At 33.8% G+C, this 16604-nt stretch overlaps 1 protein-coding gene across 5 annotated transcripts in view; it reads left to right on the forward strand.

The window, feature by feature from the left end:
- AGMO (alkylglycerol monooxygenase) overlaps positions 1–10291 on the forward strand; it is a 305885-nt gene extending 295594 nt beyond the window's left edge. For 2 of the 5 annotated variants that reach the window (XM_076006398.1, XM_076006399.1), the window contains one exon: positions 9581–9724. In XM_076006398.1, coding sequence (XP_075862513.1) covers positions 9581–9709 — 129 coding nt within the window. In that variant the 3' untranslated portion in view covers positions 9710–9724. Of the gene's footprint in view, positions 1–1933; positions 2680–9580; positions 9725–10020 lie in introns of those variants that run through there. The other 3 variants (XM_012741958.3, XM_012741962.3, XM_012741956.3) reach the window with 2 other exon arrangements.
- The last annotated feature ends 6313 nt before the right edge of the window (positions 10292–16604 follow it).

The raw sequence follows: 16604 nt of genomic DNA on the forward strand, positions 1-16604 counted from the left end.
GGCATAAACTAGAAGAGTAATCTTTCTACTCTCTTTTTAGGTCAAAATTTTAATATCACCAGGAATCAAGATGAAAGTATAGATAGTCTAGAGGAATGGAGAATAGGAAAACGGGGAATTGGGACATACAAAATTTTATGTATAATTTTTTGAAGTTTCACTGAATTAATTTTCCTCAGCCTTCCCCCAGAGAGATAATCCTGTGACCATAGAGACCAGATTCAAAACCAATAAAAACTTCTAATGCCAAATATATTATAGATCTCAGTACCTTGCACAATGCAATGCATCTATTAGGTGCTTGCAGAATATTCTGGGCCTAAATTAAATTATGCACTCTGATATTATAGATTTTTCATCTCTGTCCCACTTGAAAAGTTGTCTTGTTAGCTACCCCTCTGTCAGCATTACCCCCTCTTCATAGACAGATGCAATTCATTGCACAAGTCTAAGAGCTTTTACAATGACTCCCCCAATCACGGTATTGTTTTACCTGGCACCACCAGGAGAAATCCCATGAGGTCATTTTTCTTGAATTACAGTCAAAAGAAACAAAATCAAAACCAGCTTTTAAATATATTACATTTGACTTCTGAGGCAATTCCAAAATGTTAATATTATTCTTGACTTCTGCTTCAATATAACTGCTGATTTTATTTTTAGTATTTTTTTTTTCATATTGTGGGTGTTATAGGCTGAAAAGAATGCATGAATTTGAAGAAAACTATCAGACTGGTTAATTCAAAGGATAATGATTCTCAAGAAACATCCAGAAGGTTCATATGAAACTGGACAACCCATTCATAAATCTAAACATCAGTGTCTGGGAGGGCTTCTTTTTTGGTGGTTGTTGGTGTTTTTTCCTTATTAGGCTTTAATAGCAAAATCAACACAGTTCAGGACTTTTTCTGTGGATTAATGGCCAGTCTCAGTTAATGGCTGTGGCTTCACAGCAGTCTGCCACCCCAGAATGTTCCCATGCCTTCATCTTGTTACTTAAATGTGCTCCTTTGTATATTTTAACAGACCTTCCAGGAGTAGTGATCTTCTTACTGGGGAGAGACAACTGATCATATTTTCATAGTTTGGAGAGGAAGTTTGCACAACAAGAAAAAAAACTAGGAAGTTCTCATGCAGCTATTTTAATAACTCAGGTTATTTGAACATCATTCTCTTTATCATCATTCTTGTAATCACCCACCTAAAATGGAGCTCAGGAAAGCAAGCCCATAGTTTAATTATTAGTGCATAGGTAAGAGCAAGGGGAAAGGTGCGCTTAGGGGAAATCTGCTGGTTCAAGATCATGACCAATGCCTAAATTGAACAAACTCAGCGCACGCTTGAAGCTGCTTAACACAATTTAGTTATGTCTTCAACCTTAAAGAGAATTTTGCAGTTACATTTTTATACCTGATAAGATCAAAAGACTGAGAAGGTAAATAAGCAGCAGTGTTTAGAATTTAATTCATGTTGGGTGAAGTTCATATCAGGCTAGATCATATATCCGGAGACGAATGATTCCTTAACAATTTTATTATTTCTACTATTCCACAAGCTTCTTAAACTATATAAGCAATGAGATCATTTAATATAGTGCATACAACATGTGGTATCTCTGAATGTCAGAGGAAAGTTCTATTTCACTGAATAGCTAATTTATCGAGCCTCATCCCTTGAAATTATCCAGAGTTGTGAAGATAAGAAAAAAGTCACAGAAACAAAACATTTTATGCCCACTCCTGTCTTCATATTATATGTTTTAAGTTAAGTTGGATAAATTCTATCAGTGAACAACTTCTAGATTAAATTTACATAATTTAACTGCCTGAAATGTTTATATTCATTTTTTCTTAGGAAGATATTTTAACTCAGTTGAACAAAAGTATTAATTCACTTTTAATTGTTTTTTTATCTTTATGTTTTGTTCCTTCAGGTATTTTTTTCCATATGCATTGCTTTCTGGGGAGTTAGAAGCATGAAACAACTTATTTCCGGCCCTTGGAAATAGCCTAAATTTGTACACAACTCTCTTGTTTTAATTAGTTGTCCATAAGCACAATATATTGTTAATGTACATGGAAATATAATTATCTTATATAATGTTTATATGAATTATTTCTTTAATGAAAGGTAAATATACTTATTTACTCTTGTTTGCCTTTAACATTTATTTCTTATTATAATTAAAGTCAGTTTCTGTCACTTTCCTTTATTGCTACAAGTTGAAAAACAAATTATTTCAAATATAACGACGATATATTTCCTGGTAGCATCTAAGACAATAAGAAGATGAAGGAAGAAAAACTAAAAACAGTAAAAAAAGATTGAATATTGCCTTTTCATTGATTTAACAATGTTTCTTTTGATGCTTGCCAAAATTGTGCCCAGATAAATATCTGCAGTAATAAAAATCTGTTACATTGGTTGTCTGCCTAACACCACTTTTACCTTTGCATGCCACGTAACCTAAGGAGTTACATTACAGAAAAAGACATCACTGAAATGAAAATAAACAGAATGTGTCAGAACTAGTTTGTCCAACAGGTTGATTTGTGATACATATGTCTAATATAATTGGTCAATTAATTTGGCAGATTGAGGAACATGCAATAATTCTGTGTGATTTAAAATTGTAACAGTGATGTTAATAAAACTCTCTAAATAATATTGCCCATGGAATTATGTGTACACTATTCATTGGGATTGTAAAAATCTGCCCAGTATTTCATTAGGAGGGAACTGACAGGGATAAGCTGGATAAAGTCTAAAGGAAAACTGGAAAAAGTTGGAAAAAAATGTTTTTTTCTTTTTTTTAGTTTCAACATATTATGGGGTTACAAATGTTAAGGTTACATATATTGCCATGGCCCCCCTTCCCCCCTCGAGTCAGAGTTTCAAGTGTGACCATCCCCCAAACATTGCACATCTCACTCATTGTCTTTGTATATACCCATCCCCTTCTCCCTTTACCTACAATATTTCTTACATTTAAAGCTACGATTTAAATAATCAAAGTTAAAAGTACTAAAAAAAAAAAATTAATGCTGTTCTTCAATGAGCCTTGCCTATATTCACCATTGAGTTCAAGAGACTGATCCGGCGGTTAACTTCATTTTATATGTTATTTAAGCATTGAACAGAGAAAAATACAGAACTATTAAAAGATTCATACTGCAGCTGTCTTTGTGGACTCATAGACAGGTGTCTACATGGACTCAATCCTCATGATACAGGATTGAAGCACATATGTTTTTCAATCTGAAACAGCACAGGAAGATTACATTTTGCATAATGGAAAAATTAACAAATTATATCTTAAGCGTCAGAATGGGTCTGGCTTTCCTTCATTCATCTTTTTATACTTCTTAATTTAACACAGACTTAGAGCAAATACTTAAGCTCTTAACAAATATTAAATCCTACTTTTGTCCCTTACCAACTATTCTTGCTGGACTTTGCATGTATAGAATCATGTTACAGCAGGGAGCCCTCTGCTGGCTTGAAATTACTAAACTTAAAGTATAAAAATTCTCAAGACCCAGTTTCTACAGTTAAAATTTTTTTCAATGTATAGGTCACATCATATAGTAATGGTAAAGGAAGAGACATTTTATAGACTTTTAAATATGTTTTTAGTACATCAAAAGAATTTAATGATTTCCCAGGAGCGGTGCACGAATATGTATATATGCTTTAATAAATGTGAATTTATAGGAGTGGCCTAAAAATGAATTTAATAATGGAAATAAATAATTCAAAAAATAAAAGATCTTTTTATGGTGGAGTTCAGTTTTGAGTAAACTTCAATTTATTCATTCTCTCTTTTCTCTCTTGGCTTCCCTCACTACGATTGTAAATGGTTTTCTATCAGAAATATAGATATTTTCAAGCTACAGATTTCCAACCCATGGAAGCTAGAAGTAATTCCCAGATAGGCAGTGTTCCTAAGGTCTCTATGCATTAAGCAGGTCACCTTATACTTCACCTTCAACACTGCTAATTTTCCAGTCCAGTTTTCTCTTGCAGAACACTAATACATGATGACAGATCATATAGCTATCTTTAATGTTGTCAATTGATCTTAAGTGATGCCATGTAATTTGTGTTTACTGGGAGGACGTTCTTGCTCTCTCCATCTCTCAGGAAATCACTAAAAATAGGGTTGTTCAATTACCCATTCCTTCTAATGGAGAGATGCAAACTGATTTTGCAAGTAAAATTATGAATATATTTAGTTTTCCTAATCTACCATAAGAAAGACTAGAGAAAGGGAAGGAGCATTTTTTATTGAGTAGTATTCTATTAGCATTATTTAATTTAGCCTCCAAAATCATGTGCATTAGTGCTGTAACACCAGTTTATAGAAGAAAATTCTGAGTCTGAGAGTGTTTAAATAACTCTGAGAGGCCTGTGAAGCATAATATTAATATATGGCCAAAAAGAAAAATATTTAAACTCTCTGAAGTTCTACATCAAAGTCTATGATGTTTCTCCATTCCATGATGCCAGATATCCAAGGAAAGTCTTTAGATGTGTAGGCCCATGAGTTTAAGTTTAGAATATTTTCTATTTAATTTGATGCTCCAACATACAAAATAAAGTTCTCAGGGTTATTATTTTAGTTGTAGGAATAGTCTACAAGGTGAAAGAATTCATAACTTCTAAACATTCTAAGAGTAATTGTGCCCTAGGTTTATTTATAGGATTGCCATATATCTGATAGAAACCTATAACTGTACTTGAATTATCAAGTTTATCTAGAATTGCCCATCACTTTAACTCTGTTTCTTGTGTCATTTACTTCACCCTCACTTCATCCCTTTTAATCATTTTTGTTAAACTTAATTTAATCATCCCTGGGCCTTGACATTCAGTAATATGTGCATTCCTAATTGTGTATCAGATGTCCAATTAATCACTAAAGTATATGAATCCTAGTTATATTTAACACTAACAGCTTACATTATTGTTTATAAGAGGTTCTTAAACTTCACTTTACTAGTAATATATAATCCAATCATTTAGTGTGGAATCTGCAATAGACCAATTGAATGGAATTCTTTAATGTATGTTATACATCATGGTGTACAGTAATGGGGTAGAAATAGTAGTTCAAAAATAAACTCCCATTTTAATGTCCCCTCTCTATTTTCTCATTTTCATAGACCCCAGAATCCCAAGATAAGATACAAAACACAAAGACTAGCTTGGCTTTTAGAAACTTAAAACATTGTGATGTCATAATTCTCAGCAACTCCATGGAAGCAGGCTGGGCTCCATCTTAAGCCTGCCTCAATGAAAGGAAATGAACAAACAACGTTCTACTCATTATTAGAGTATTTTTTTTTTCAAATCTCCCTGTAGTTCTACCACACTTTCTTCTCAACATCAAAACAACTTACACTCCTTCCTCCCCAAGACACAATTAGAAAAATTTAGCAAAATAAGCAAGCATTGATGGTTTTCTCTTGGGGATTGTGTCTTCTTTTTTGAAATTCCACACATCTAACATTACTTGAGTAATAATTTCCAACCATTACAGGTACCACAGTATTCAGGATTACAATAAGTTTATTCCTTGGGTGTGTACTTTCTTCGTTTTAGCAACAAGAAACTCAAAATTATAATCTATCTAGAGTTACATTGCAGACCAGGAAGAAGCAGTCTTTGTCTTTATGTATCATGATTACCTGTGGGTCCTTTTTAAAAATGAAAATGCCTGGTTGGAGCAATGAATTTAGTAAGATTGAGGTGGTGCCAGAGAAGCTATACTTTTCAAAGCTCTGCCAATGATAAAGTACAGAGGCTATAACCAATCTAGAGTGAGAGACTAGTTCTTTCTAGGCCATCCTCTCAAGTTTCAGAAATATGCAGGAAAGATGCACAATATGAGGCAATATTGTTTTGACAGCAAAGATTTTAGCTAAGACAAAGAGGTGACAATGATTAAATAAGCATCGTCATATATGCCCCGGAAAGACGCTGTTTCATATGATAATATTTTGCATAAGTTTTTAAAGAAACTGAGCCTGAAAGCTTAAAAACTACATAAGCATCAGCAAGATGGAATGGATGGACACAGACCAGGCAAGGGAGATGTGGTCAAAAAAATCTTGGCACCATAGGTCTTGTTTGTGTTTTATTTTTCATTTTTAATAAAGAATTATTAGTAGTAGTATTAAATATACTGAGTGAGATTTGATAGGCGTTTATTTTGTACTGCCAGCTTCTGCCTGGTTCTCTTGTAATGGTATAAGAAAAGCATGCACAGTGAAGAGAGCTCTCCCTTTAGCACAAAGTTAAATGTAAAAGATGTCCCTATATAATGGTTTCTATCTTACCTTCACCCTATCCAGACAAATGCAGCTAGCATATCCCTTTCAGAGGTAGTGCACAGCATGCATTTTAACTCTCTGGTAAAATGATGTTTGCCAAGACAATCAGTGTCTAAGGGCAGCTAAGTCCTTTTAGACAGGAGGTGTTGGAGATCATCTAACAATGGCACCTGGCTGCCACATGTCACCCTAGGAAGCTTTGCCTTGGCTTATGAGATAGGCTGCAAAATACCTAAAATCATCAGGCTGCCACTTCGCATCAATGAGCCCCTACAAATCAACAACTACATATTTAGTAAATTAAGTATTGAATTTGTTTTCCAAGAAAATATGTGCGAAATATGTAACTTTCATAAAATGTTTATCAACCTATATTATTCACAGAGTTGGGAGAAAGTTAGTGATATCACTGATTGCACAAAAACCAGAAGAAATAAATGTGCTGAAGAAGCATCAGCATCTATTTCCAAAGCCTGTATTCACTGTAAGGAAACAGTGCTCGCAGGGGAGGATTCAACACATGCAACCGCAGAAGCTGTATGCGTGCGCTTTCTAAAACTTAACTTTATTTAGATTAAAAGACACATTTTCTTGTACACAGAAAATGAAGCAATAGCTGTTAATGTGTTGACCCCATTGCTGAAAGATTTTGCAATCAGCTAAAAGATACCAGTTTTATCTCTGTGCCATCCAATTTTCCAAATGGAAAATCTGCTAAGAGCAAGCATAGGTCAATATTTTCATCCAATTTATGGAACCGAAGCAGTTTTTAACAGCCTATCCTATCAAATGTGAAACATCTCATACCACTGTGTCAATTGAAAAGTTTAATATCGGAGATAAAATTATTTTTATTTTGTGGTGATATGATGAATAGAAATTTTGGTGGAGTAGTGCAGTGGTAAAAGTAATGCTCTTTCTAAATTAAGAAACAGACTGCAGAGAAATTGATTGAAATTGTGTTAGGCATAAAATTATAATAGTAGTCAAAGAGGTATATTGTCAAAATTTTAAATAATATTGTATATATACAGAGTAACAAATTATAAATTTTTTGCTGTGAAAATAATGTTAAATACAAAAGTATACATCATTATGACAGTAGGATTTGCTGCCAGACATCAAACAGATTTTACAAATGTGTGAGCCTTTGAAGAGCAATTTTGTAAACGAAATCTACATTCTTCAACAGTATTAAATTTTATGGTAGATTCTGCTAAATTTGCTTGCATTCTGTCCAAGACAGTTGGAAATCCTAAGACAAATATCAGTAAATAGTGACAAAACTATAATTCCCAAAGCTGTTAGTGAATTTCACTTACTGCAAACAAAGCTTGTACATAGGAAGATATTGAAATTTATCCCTATGAAAGTAGAAAAACACTGAGTAAATTAAGCAATAAAAATTCAACCCTCATATGAGATTTAATTTTAACATCCTATAATTAAGCTTGAGAATAGTTTTCTTTGTGCAGCCAAAAAATATATATATTGATGATGATCTTATTTTTAAAGGGATAAATTTATATTATATACCAAAAAAGGAGCAAAATCAGAAAAGCCTACAATTTCACAGCATCCAAATATGGTGAAACAATAAAAAAGTAATAAGGATAATTTGCTTGATGAATTTTGTTTTATAAAATAATTTTGAAGAAAGTGTTTCTGAATATAGGTAAAAATATAAGATTGATGACAATTGTTGGACTTATTCATTTAAAGCTTTCAATAAGAAAATGTTAGGACAGAAAATATCATCCACTTACTGTATTTTTCTAAGCTTCATAGGCACTGAAGATTATTAGGTACCTATAAAGAGGGTATTTTCACAATTAGAAGTGTTGTACAGAAAAGAGTCCATTGTAAATACCAACATTTTCAAATGGTATTAACCATAAGATGAAACTTTGAAGAAGAGTACAGATAATTTTATGGGAAAATTCAAAACAGTAAGATCATACTGAAAACAACGTTGTCAGAAAAATACCACTGATATGGTATTAGAGATAGAAGTAATTAAGAAACTGATCAACGTAGTGAATATATATGAAGAATAATAATTATGTTTTTTTAGTTTTTAATATTATAGAATCCAATAATCAATAGCCTAAGGAAAAACTGAAACCTTTTCAGTCTCGGATTTTGCTGAACTCCTAGACGACAAGTTGCTAACTAACCCTAAATTTTAAAGTGGGAGTGTAGAAAACCATGAGGGACATACATTGTCTAAAATTAATGCTAAGACCCTGGATTCCTCACACGAAAGCTGAGGATTTGTGGGTTTAGAAGATTAGGATGGGAGAGAGAATTATCATAGAGGGCCTGGTGATGTGAAGTTCCATCTGGCCTTCCCTCTGCAGTGGGAGAGTGGGTGACTCTTCCCTCCTCCCTCCTCAACCCTGGTAATTGGAGCTTCAGAGAGTCCAATAAAGAGTTTATTCATCCATTGAAATTTGTGTCTTGCTTCAGTGAACTTCTGTTTGATCCATACCTTCTAGTCAAGTGGCCAATGGCCGCATTTGGAAAGTAACCTCATTCGTGGCAATGAGTGTCATTTGCAAGTTTCTAAAAGGAGACAGTGAGTATGAGAACTGGCATAAAACACTTGGAGAGATAAAATGTCAGTTGAGAGCCACTGGAGAGATACAGCTAAGATGCTGGTGTGAGGGTAGAGCCAGAGGCAGCAGGTGGGGAGGAATTTATTCTTATTAAGAACTCACCTAAGAAATCCTGAAATGCAGTGAGCTTTAAACACCACCAGGACAAGGGGGGAGCAGTCTGAAATCAGCAGTAGCCAGGAGAGCCCTTTCTTCTCCTCCTCTCCACTTCTACATGGACTTCAGGAGAGATAGGAGATGGGACAGAGTAAACAGAAACCAAGAAACCAACTCCCAATACACAATATGCTCTCTCTGTCACACACACACACACACACACACACACACAAAGTGCACCCTGCCTACCTACAGTGGGGCAATTGGGTAAGGCATGGTGCGGGAGAGGAATAAATTCTAATGAAGTTTGCTTTTCAAACACAGACTTTGGCATGTTAATTTCTGAACTAAGAATATTTTTATTACTAATGTGATTAAAGGAGTTTTATAATCAAAGGGTAATCAGGTAAAATATAGATGCCGCCCAAGATGTCATCCAAGCACAAATAAATGTCTCTACAGAGAGGGTAGAGGAGAAATGGAGGAAATGAAAATGGCTGTTTTCTTTTGTTATTTATTATGTTTTTTCAGCATGCTGATACCCTATTCCAATGTGCACACAAGAAAGAATACCTCTTAATGAAATTATTTGGAAATTACAGGACGCAGTGTTTAAGCTTTAAGCAGAATAAAACAGATAACAGTTTTCCAAGTAAGTGAAGCACTTGTAATAACTTATTTCAAAAACAACAAAGCTTAAACACAATCATATAAAATTTTCGAATGCAGAATAGCTACCTTGAGACTTCTGGAAGATTGCATCATAAAGTCCATTTATTTATGTATTTACTTTTTTAAATTAAAAAGAAAATCCCTTTACAAAACCTCTTCCATGGCTAACAGTGTGGGAAAGGTGAATAGGTCTAAATTAATTTTCTTCCCCATTTCAACACTTTTGAAAGGCACAAAAGGAAATGAGACCAATCCAGATATTTATTCTTTCTCTCCAATTTTTCCTTTTCCCATCTGAGCCGAGCCTGGAAGTGGACAGACACATTAGGGAGTGTTTCCGCTGCGTGGGAGAGACATCTGCAGAGCGCGCCCTGGACCACCGCAAGTGGAGTGAGTAGGCAGCACATGGGGGCGGAGGCGGCAGACAATGAAAGAAAAACTGGAAGCTGGTTCGTCCCAAACATCCAACTGAATTGCCTAACCTTCTGTTTACCTTTTGTGTTATATAAGAAGTCAAAGAGCCTTAACATTTATATTAAAATAAATATTTAAGTGATGGTAGAATAGAAAGCATGCTCTCAGAAATTTTTTCCCTCTGTGACTCTACGACTTGCTCTGCTTTGCACATCAGCTTAGAGCCTAAGCTGAGTAGTTTTCATGGTTTTCTGTCTGCTCATTCTGGCAGCCATTTATTAAGGTGGCCATGAGAAAGACGAGGAGCTACAGGCCTCCTCTCAACCCAGAGGGAAGCAAACGGAGATGAATTCTGAGTAAACTCACTGTAAAACGTCAGGAGCCAAAAGGGCTCTGGAAATGCAAATGATTATCATTAGAAAGTAATATGCGACTACTGAAGAAATATTTGAAAGAATAATGTGGTCTAGCAAAACAATCCTGCAATCTGCATTCAATCAAAACTGACCAGAAATGCTTGCAATGGTCCTTTGTATTGTTGGGAGCCAAATGCTTTCTGGAACTCATGAAGAAAACTGCATAAAGTGTCTTATTTCCAACAGACGGAAAAACTAGCCTTAGAGTTGACTTTTCCAATAAAGGAGGGATTCCCTAACTGCAATGGCGAAGGTATTAAGAGTGATAAGAATATTTACACACCTGTCAAAGGCTCACAGATGAGCTTTATGGGTGAGTTTGTTTTAGTCTACAGCCCTTGTAACTAGACATCCTGCCCAACCAATAGCTTATGTATGAGGACAATTAAAATTCAGAATACAGGGTTTTGAAAATCATATGGGGCAGAACTATACTTAGAAGACTAGACAGAAAGAAAGCATAATTGGTTGAAGCTGCTTAATTAATTTTTATTCTAGTCCAATCTATTATAGTAAGTCTTTTAAATGCAGTGTTATTGAAAATCTATTACCTTTATTCTTCTAGAAAACAAAACACATGTTCTTTATATTAAATAGATTGTGGTCTACACTACTCACCTTTCATTCGGCGCCTTAGTAAGCCAGGCTTTTGGACTCCAATCTTAAAATAGAACCTTCTAAGGCTGGCTGTGATTAAGTTTCAGACAAATCATCTGCCTTCACTCCTTATAGTTCACACCTGGCTTCCATGAGCATGGCCGCCTCCTTGAGATGCTGACTGGCAGTCAGAAGACAGGAGCCCCGCAGTCTTCTATGAAAGAGCTACTTATCCTGGGGCCATAGATCATATAGGACCAAAGTGCATGGTTTAGGAGATGTCAAGCATGCTCAGGAATCCTAAGCCTCATTCATTTACCTACCAGAAATAGAAATATCTTCATAAATATCATTTTCAACAGAATATCGTAAAGTTAGAACCTAACTGAGACCTAATGTATTTACTGTCAAAACCAGGCAGGCAGGCAGAAAGAGCAGTAAAACAATTACCTTAGATTTTCTAATTCAAGTGTATCATATCTTTTAGTTTATATTTATTTTTCTGGAAGAGAACTCGAAAAAAATTAGTTAAAATCAATATTTAAACAAACTGGAGCATAGAAGAATGACAGTAATAATATGATGTCCTCCTCTTTGGACACATTATTAAAAATGATAAAGTAGGCTGTATTATAATATAAATATAAAAGAAATAACTTTCATGAACTTTAGCCTTATAGAAACATTATTTTATATTCTGAAAGAATAAAAAGAATACATTTTTGGTTTATTATCAATGCCAGCATTACATAGTAGAAAATGTACTTGTGAAATAAAACAATTATAGCTCTAATGATTTCCTTAAATAAATTTCCTTCCTCCCCTCCCCTCCCCTCCCCTCCCCTCCCCTCCTCTTCCTTTCCCTTCCCTTCCCTTCCCTTCCCTTCCCTTCCCTTCCCTTCCCTTCCCTTCCCTATCCTTTCTTTTTTGTTTATTTTTCAAAAAGAGATGCCATTTTAATTTCTTTTGAAGTTTAAAAATTCAAATTCAAATGGGTTTGTTTTTGAGAGTTCGTTTTGAGACTTTTGATACCAATTAAGTATTCAATATTTGTCAAAATATTCAGATTGGTAGAGATACGGATATTAAATTAAAGATTGCTTCCCCAGGAGATGTTGTTTTTAACAATTTATTAAAACATGCTGAGATTTTCTGCCTAATTAAAATGTGCTTAACAATTACAATCATTTTATATAAAACTATGCTTGCAATGGAGCAGTTACCTAATTTTATGTGTTTCATAAACTGAATTATAAAAATCCTTATGTTGTCTTTGTTTAGCCACTCATGGCATTAAAAGAATTTGTTTTACATAAGTTTTTTTTTATATGCGTACAACTACTTGATGCTGAAAGGCCTAATTTTCTTGAATCTAACTGCCATTTGGCCTTAAATAGCTGATAGAGATTACAGATTACTAATTCCCATGTGCATTAACTCAATGAACCCTCACAATAACTCTCATAAGTAGTTGTTATCTCCATTTTATAGTTGAGGAAACTGAACATTAGAGAGGGTAAGGAATTTTCTAAAAGTCAAATAGTAGTTAAATGTAAGATTCTGTAGGAGAACCAGAAGTGTTTGGATCTAGAATCTGACATATTACTGAACTGAAAGCCAAGAATAAGGTCTAGGCAAAACAAACAAATTAAAAAAAGATGTATATTTAAGCAAGGATGCAGTTAATATAATAGCCTGTTTTTTCCAAAAACAAAAAGAGATTCATATAGAGTATAAAATTAACATTTTTATATTATAAATTGAAGTATCAGAGTATTGTCACGGGTAATAAAAAATGAATACTTGCAAACTTCAAATAGCTGGTCTGTTGTTCTCTTCACCCTGCAGAGTGGATGGGGAATGGTGGGTGTTAGTTAAAAACCTATTTACTTGGATCTTCTTCCAATTGTGTAGGTTTTGGAAATGAGAAAATTTAATTTCTCTAAGGTAAAGAAGGAGCTAGAAAAAAATATATAAAGAGGATGGAACAGAAATATAAAGGCAGAACTTTCCTCAATTGCTAATATATGCCATTATGATAAAAAAATAAAAAGTATATTTCAACAAATGAAGTACATTTCCAATATATTTTCAATAATTTTTATTGTAGTAATACATACATAACAAAATTTACCATTTTAACCATTTTTAAGTGCACAGTTTTGTGGCATTAAGTACATTCACATTATGTAACCATTGCCACCATCCATTTACAGAACTTTTCCATCTTCCTAAACTGAAATTCTGTACCCAATAAACATTAACTCCCTCATCATCCCCTTCCCCCAACTCCAGGAAACTACCATTCTACTTTATTTCTTATGAATTTGACTGCTCTATACATCTCGTAGAAGTTGAATCAAATAGCATTTGTCCTTTTTGGACAGGCTTATTTCGCTTAGCATATTTTCAAGATACATTAATGTTGTAGCATGTGTCAGAATTTCCTTCCTTTCTAAGGCTGAATACTATTCCATTATATGTATATACTACATTTTGTTTATCCTTCCATTGGTCAATGAACAGTGGGTACTTCCACATTTTGGCTCTTGTGAATAGTGCTACTATGAACATGAGTGAACAATACATGCTTTTATCTATAACAATGATTATAAGTTTTTTCTACAACTCTCTTAGAAGCTTTGGGAATCCCTGTGTTCTACATCATCCACTGTTAATGGAGTTAGAAAATTTCTTGTTTGCTTTCTCAGGAGCTGTGCATACTAAAAATAAATAAAATAAATCAAAACAAAACCATACCATCAAAAAACAGATTTCTAAAACTTCTACATTTTTCAATTATAGTGAATGGTAAAATTAAGGAAAAAACAAAGGAGAGTTCCAATTCTATATAATATATTGGCTGTACAAGCCTATCTCCTCTCCCTGTTAAAAACTTACTGCTTTGAAAGCAATGGAATAAAAGGTATGTATCTATCACAAAGTGTAGAATAGGAGGGAAATGGTTAGAAAGATAGAAGCTGCTTGGGAGTTGGAAAGCTAATTTATAGATGAGTAGTGACTGGTAAAGTAGTTCTGTATGGGACCTAGCAGAGAGTTTGACTAGTAGGGACTTTATCTCCAGAGGAATTAAGTTTGTCCCTAAAGAATCACAATAGATAGTAATAGAAAGTAGGAAGAAAACGTGGGCATTAAAATAACAATCTATTGAAATTTTATGTCAAAGAACTCTCTACACTTAGCATGAAATATCAATAGCCAGATAATATCTTTTCAGAGAGGGTAAATGAGAATTCTTCTCTAATGAACTTTGAACAATCCAGGAGTTGGTACCTACTATGGTTTGAACATCCCCTCTAGAAACCATGTTGAAATTTAATTACCAGTGTAACAGATTAAGAAATGGGACCTTTAAGAGGTGATTAGGTCATGAAGGATGTCCCCTCATGAATGGATTATTGCCCTTATTGCAAGATTGGGTTGCTTATTTTGGGAGTAGCTTTCTCATAAAATGATAAGTGGATAGGTGTAGCCAAATTTTCTGTCTCCTTCATTCAAGTATCCTTCCACATTTCCATCTGCTGCCTTCTATCACGGAATGACCCTGGCCAGATGCCAATGCCATGCTGTTGGATTTCCTAGCTTCCAGAAAACAAATTTCTTTTCTTTATAAATTACCCAGTCAGTGGTATTCTGTTATAGCAGCATAAAATGAAATAAAACAGTAAATTTGGTACCAAGAAATGGAGCTGTTTCTATAACAAATGCCTGAAAATGTGGAAGCAGCTTTGAAAATGGGTAATGAATAGAGGCAGGAAAAATTTGGAGAGGGAGGCTAGAAAAGGCTTAGAGGCAGGAAAAATTTGGAGAGGGAGGCTAGAAAAGGCTTAGTTTGCTAGTAAAGGCTTAGTTAGAAACCATTAAAGTGATTATGGTAAAGGCTCAAAAGAAGAGATGATCTATAGGGAAAGTAATATTTAAGTGTTTATAACAAAAAGGTTCATGGACATATGGACAGTAAAGGACATTCTTATGAAGTCTTAGACAGAAAAGAGAAATAAGGTATAGGAGATGGGAATAAATACCATCCTTAATATAAAGTAGTAAAGACCTTAGCAAAATTGTTTCCATGTCCTAGAACTTTATGGAATGCAGAGCTTAAGAGTGATGAACTAGGATACTTGGTGGAAAAAATATTGAAGCACAAAACATTTAGGCTGCTGCATGGCTACTTTTAACCATATACAATGAGATATTAGAGCAAACAAAAACAGGATACTGGACTTATTTTTGATGTTTCCATTACAGAAAAAGGAAATGTAAATAATAAACGTCTGAGATTTTTTTCATTTTGCTTTTGTTAAATTAGGCACTTATAAATGCAGAAATAGAAAAGTAGAAAAAGGTAAATTTCAACTAGTGCAATGATAATACTTAAAGAAAGTGGCAAGCATGATATAAATTTTATCAAACATTCTTCCCAATGCCATTATACTGCTCTTTTGTGTATAAGAAGACATCATTGCTTCCTTGTGATTTTGGTTCAGAAATTCCATGCATCAGTAATGGATCTTCTCTATGAACTAAATATCACATTAAAATTTATTAAGACTCAATGAATACGTATAATGAGTGATTAAATACAAATTTCAGAATAAATGACCTTCCCATTTTTAACAGAATTCTAAATTCTGTTTTTCCAGCATTGAATTCTATATTTTATTGAAGAACTAATTTGAAAACTCTGATAAATAACGTTTATTCAAAATATGATATGGGTATCATATTTTAATACCTTATAGAAGATAAATTAAACTTCTATGATAGTGAAAAAGAATAAATGACAAGGACTACTCATGTTTTCATCACTTAAAGATATATTTTGTTTCAAAGATTCAAATGCCATGTGAAAATATGTAAACTCATTTTCAAACATAAAATCATGTATTAAATTAAGATCAAGAAATGGAAATAAAAGAGGAGATATTAGACCTTATTCAAATAGGAGAGAAAGAGAATAAAAGCCACACACACACAAACACAAAAGGAAATAGGTATTACCTGGAAAACATTCAGATGTTCCTCTATTATTTTCTTTGATTTAAGCACCATAATCCCTACCTAATTCACTAATTACATGAATTCTTCTCCCCTCCAAAAATCATGACCAATGTGTGATTTAAAACTACTCTACATGGTTGGACTGCTTGGATGAGCTACAGCAATCCTGAGCACATGAACCTGGAAAGAAGGGAAAAGAATCCACCCTTTTGTACTGCAAGATAGTTAAATTAAACCACTAGCTCTTTTCTTTCTTGATACTGACATCTATTGGAAAACAGAAGAATGTGTTTGTATGTTTGCTTTCTGAAGGCAAATGAAACTAATTAATTAAATTTAAAATCTTATTTTAAATTAAAAATTATGAATGTATAATAAATCAACCATTTTAATGGCATCATTATCCAATTGCTTGAAAACACATTTATATGGGT

This window comes from Microcebus murinus, chromosome 9 (genome assembly GCF_040939455.1).
Source record: "Microcebus murinus isolate Inina chromosome 9, M.murinus_Inina_mat1.0, whole genome shotgun sequence".
Taxonomy (NCBI): Eukaryota; Metazoa; Chordata; class Mammalia; order Primates; family Cheirogaleidae; genus Microcebus; species Microcebus murinus.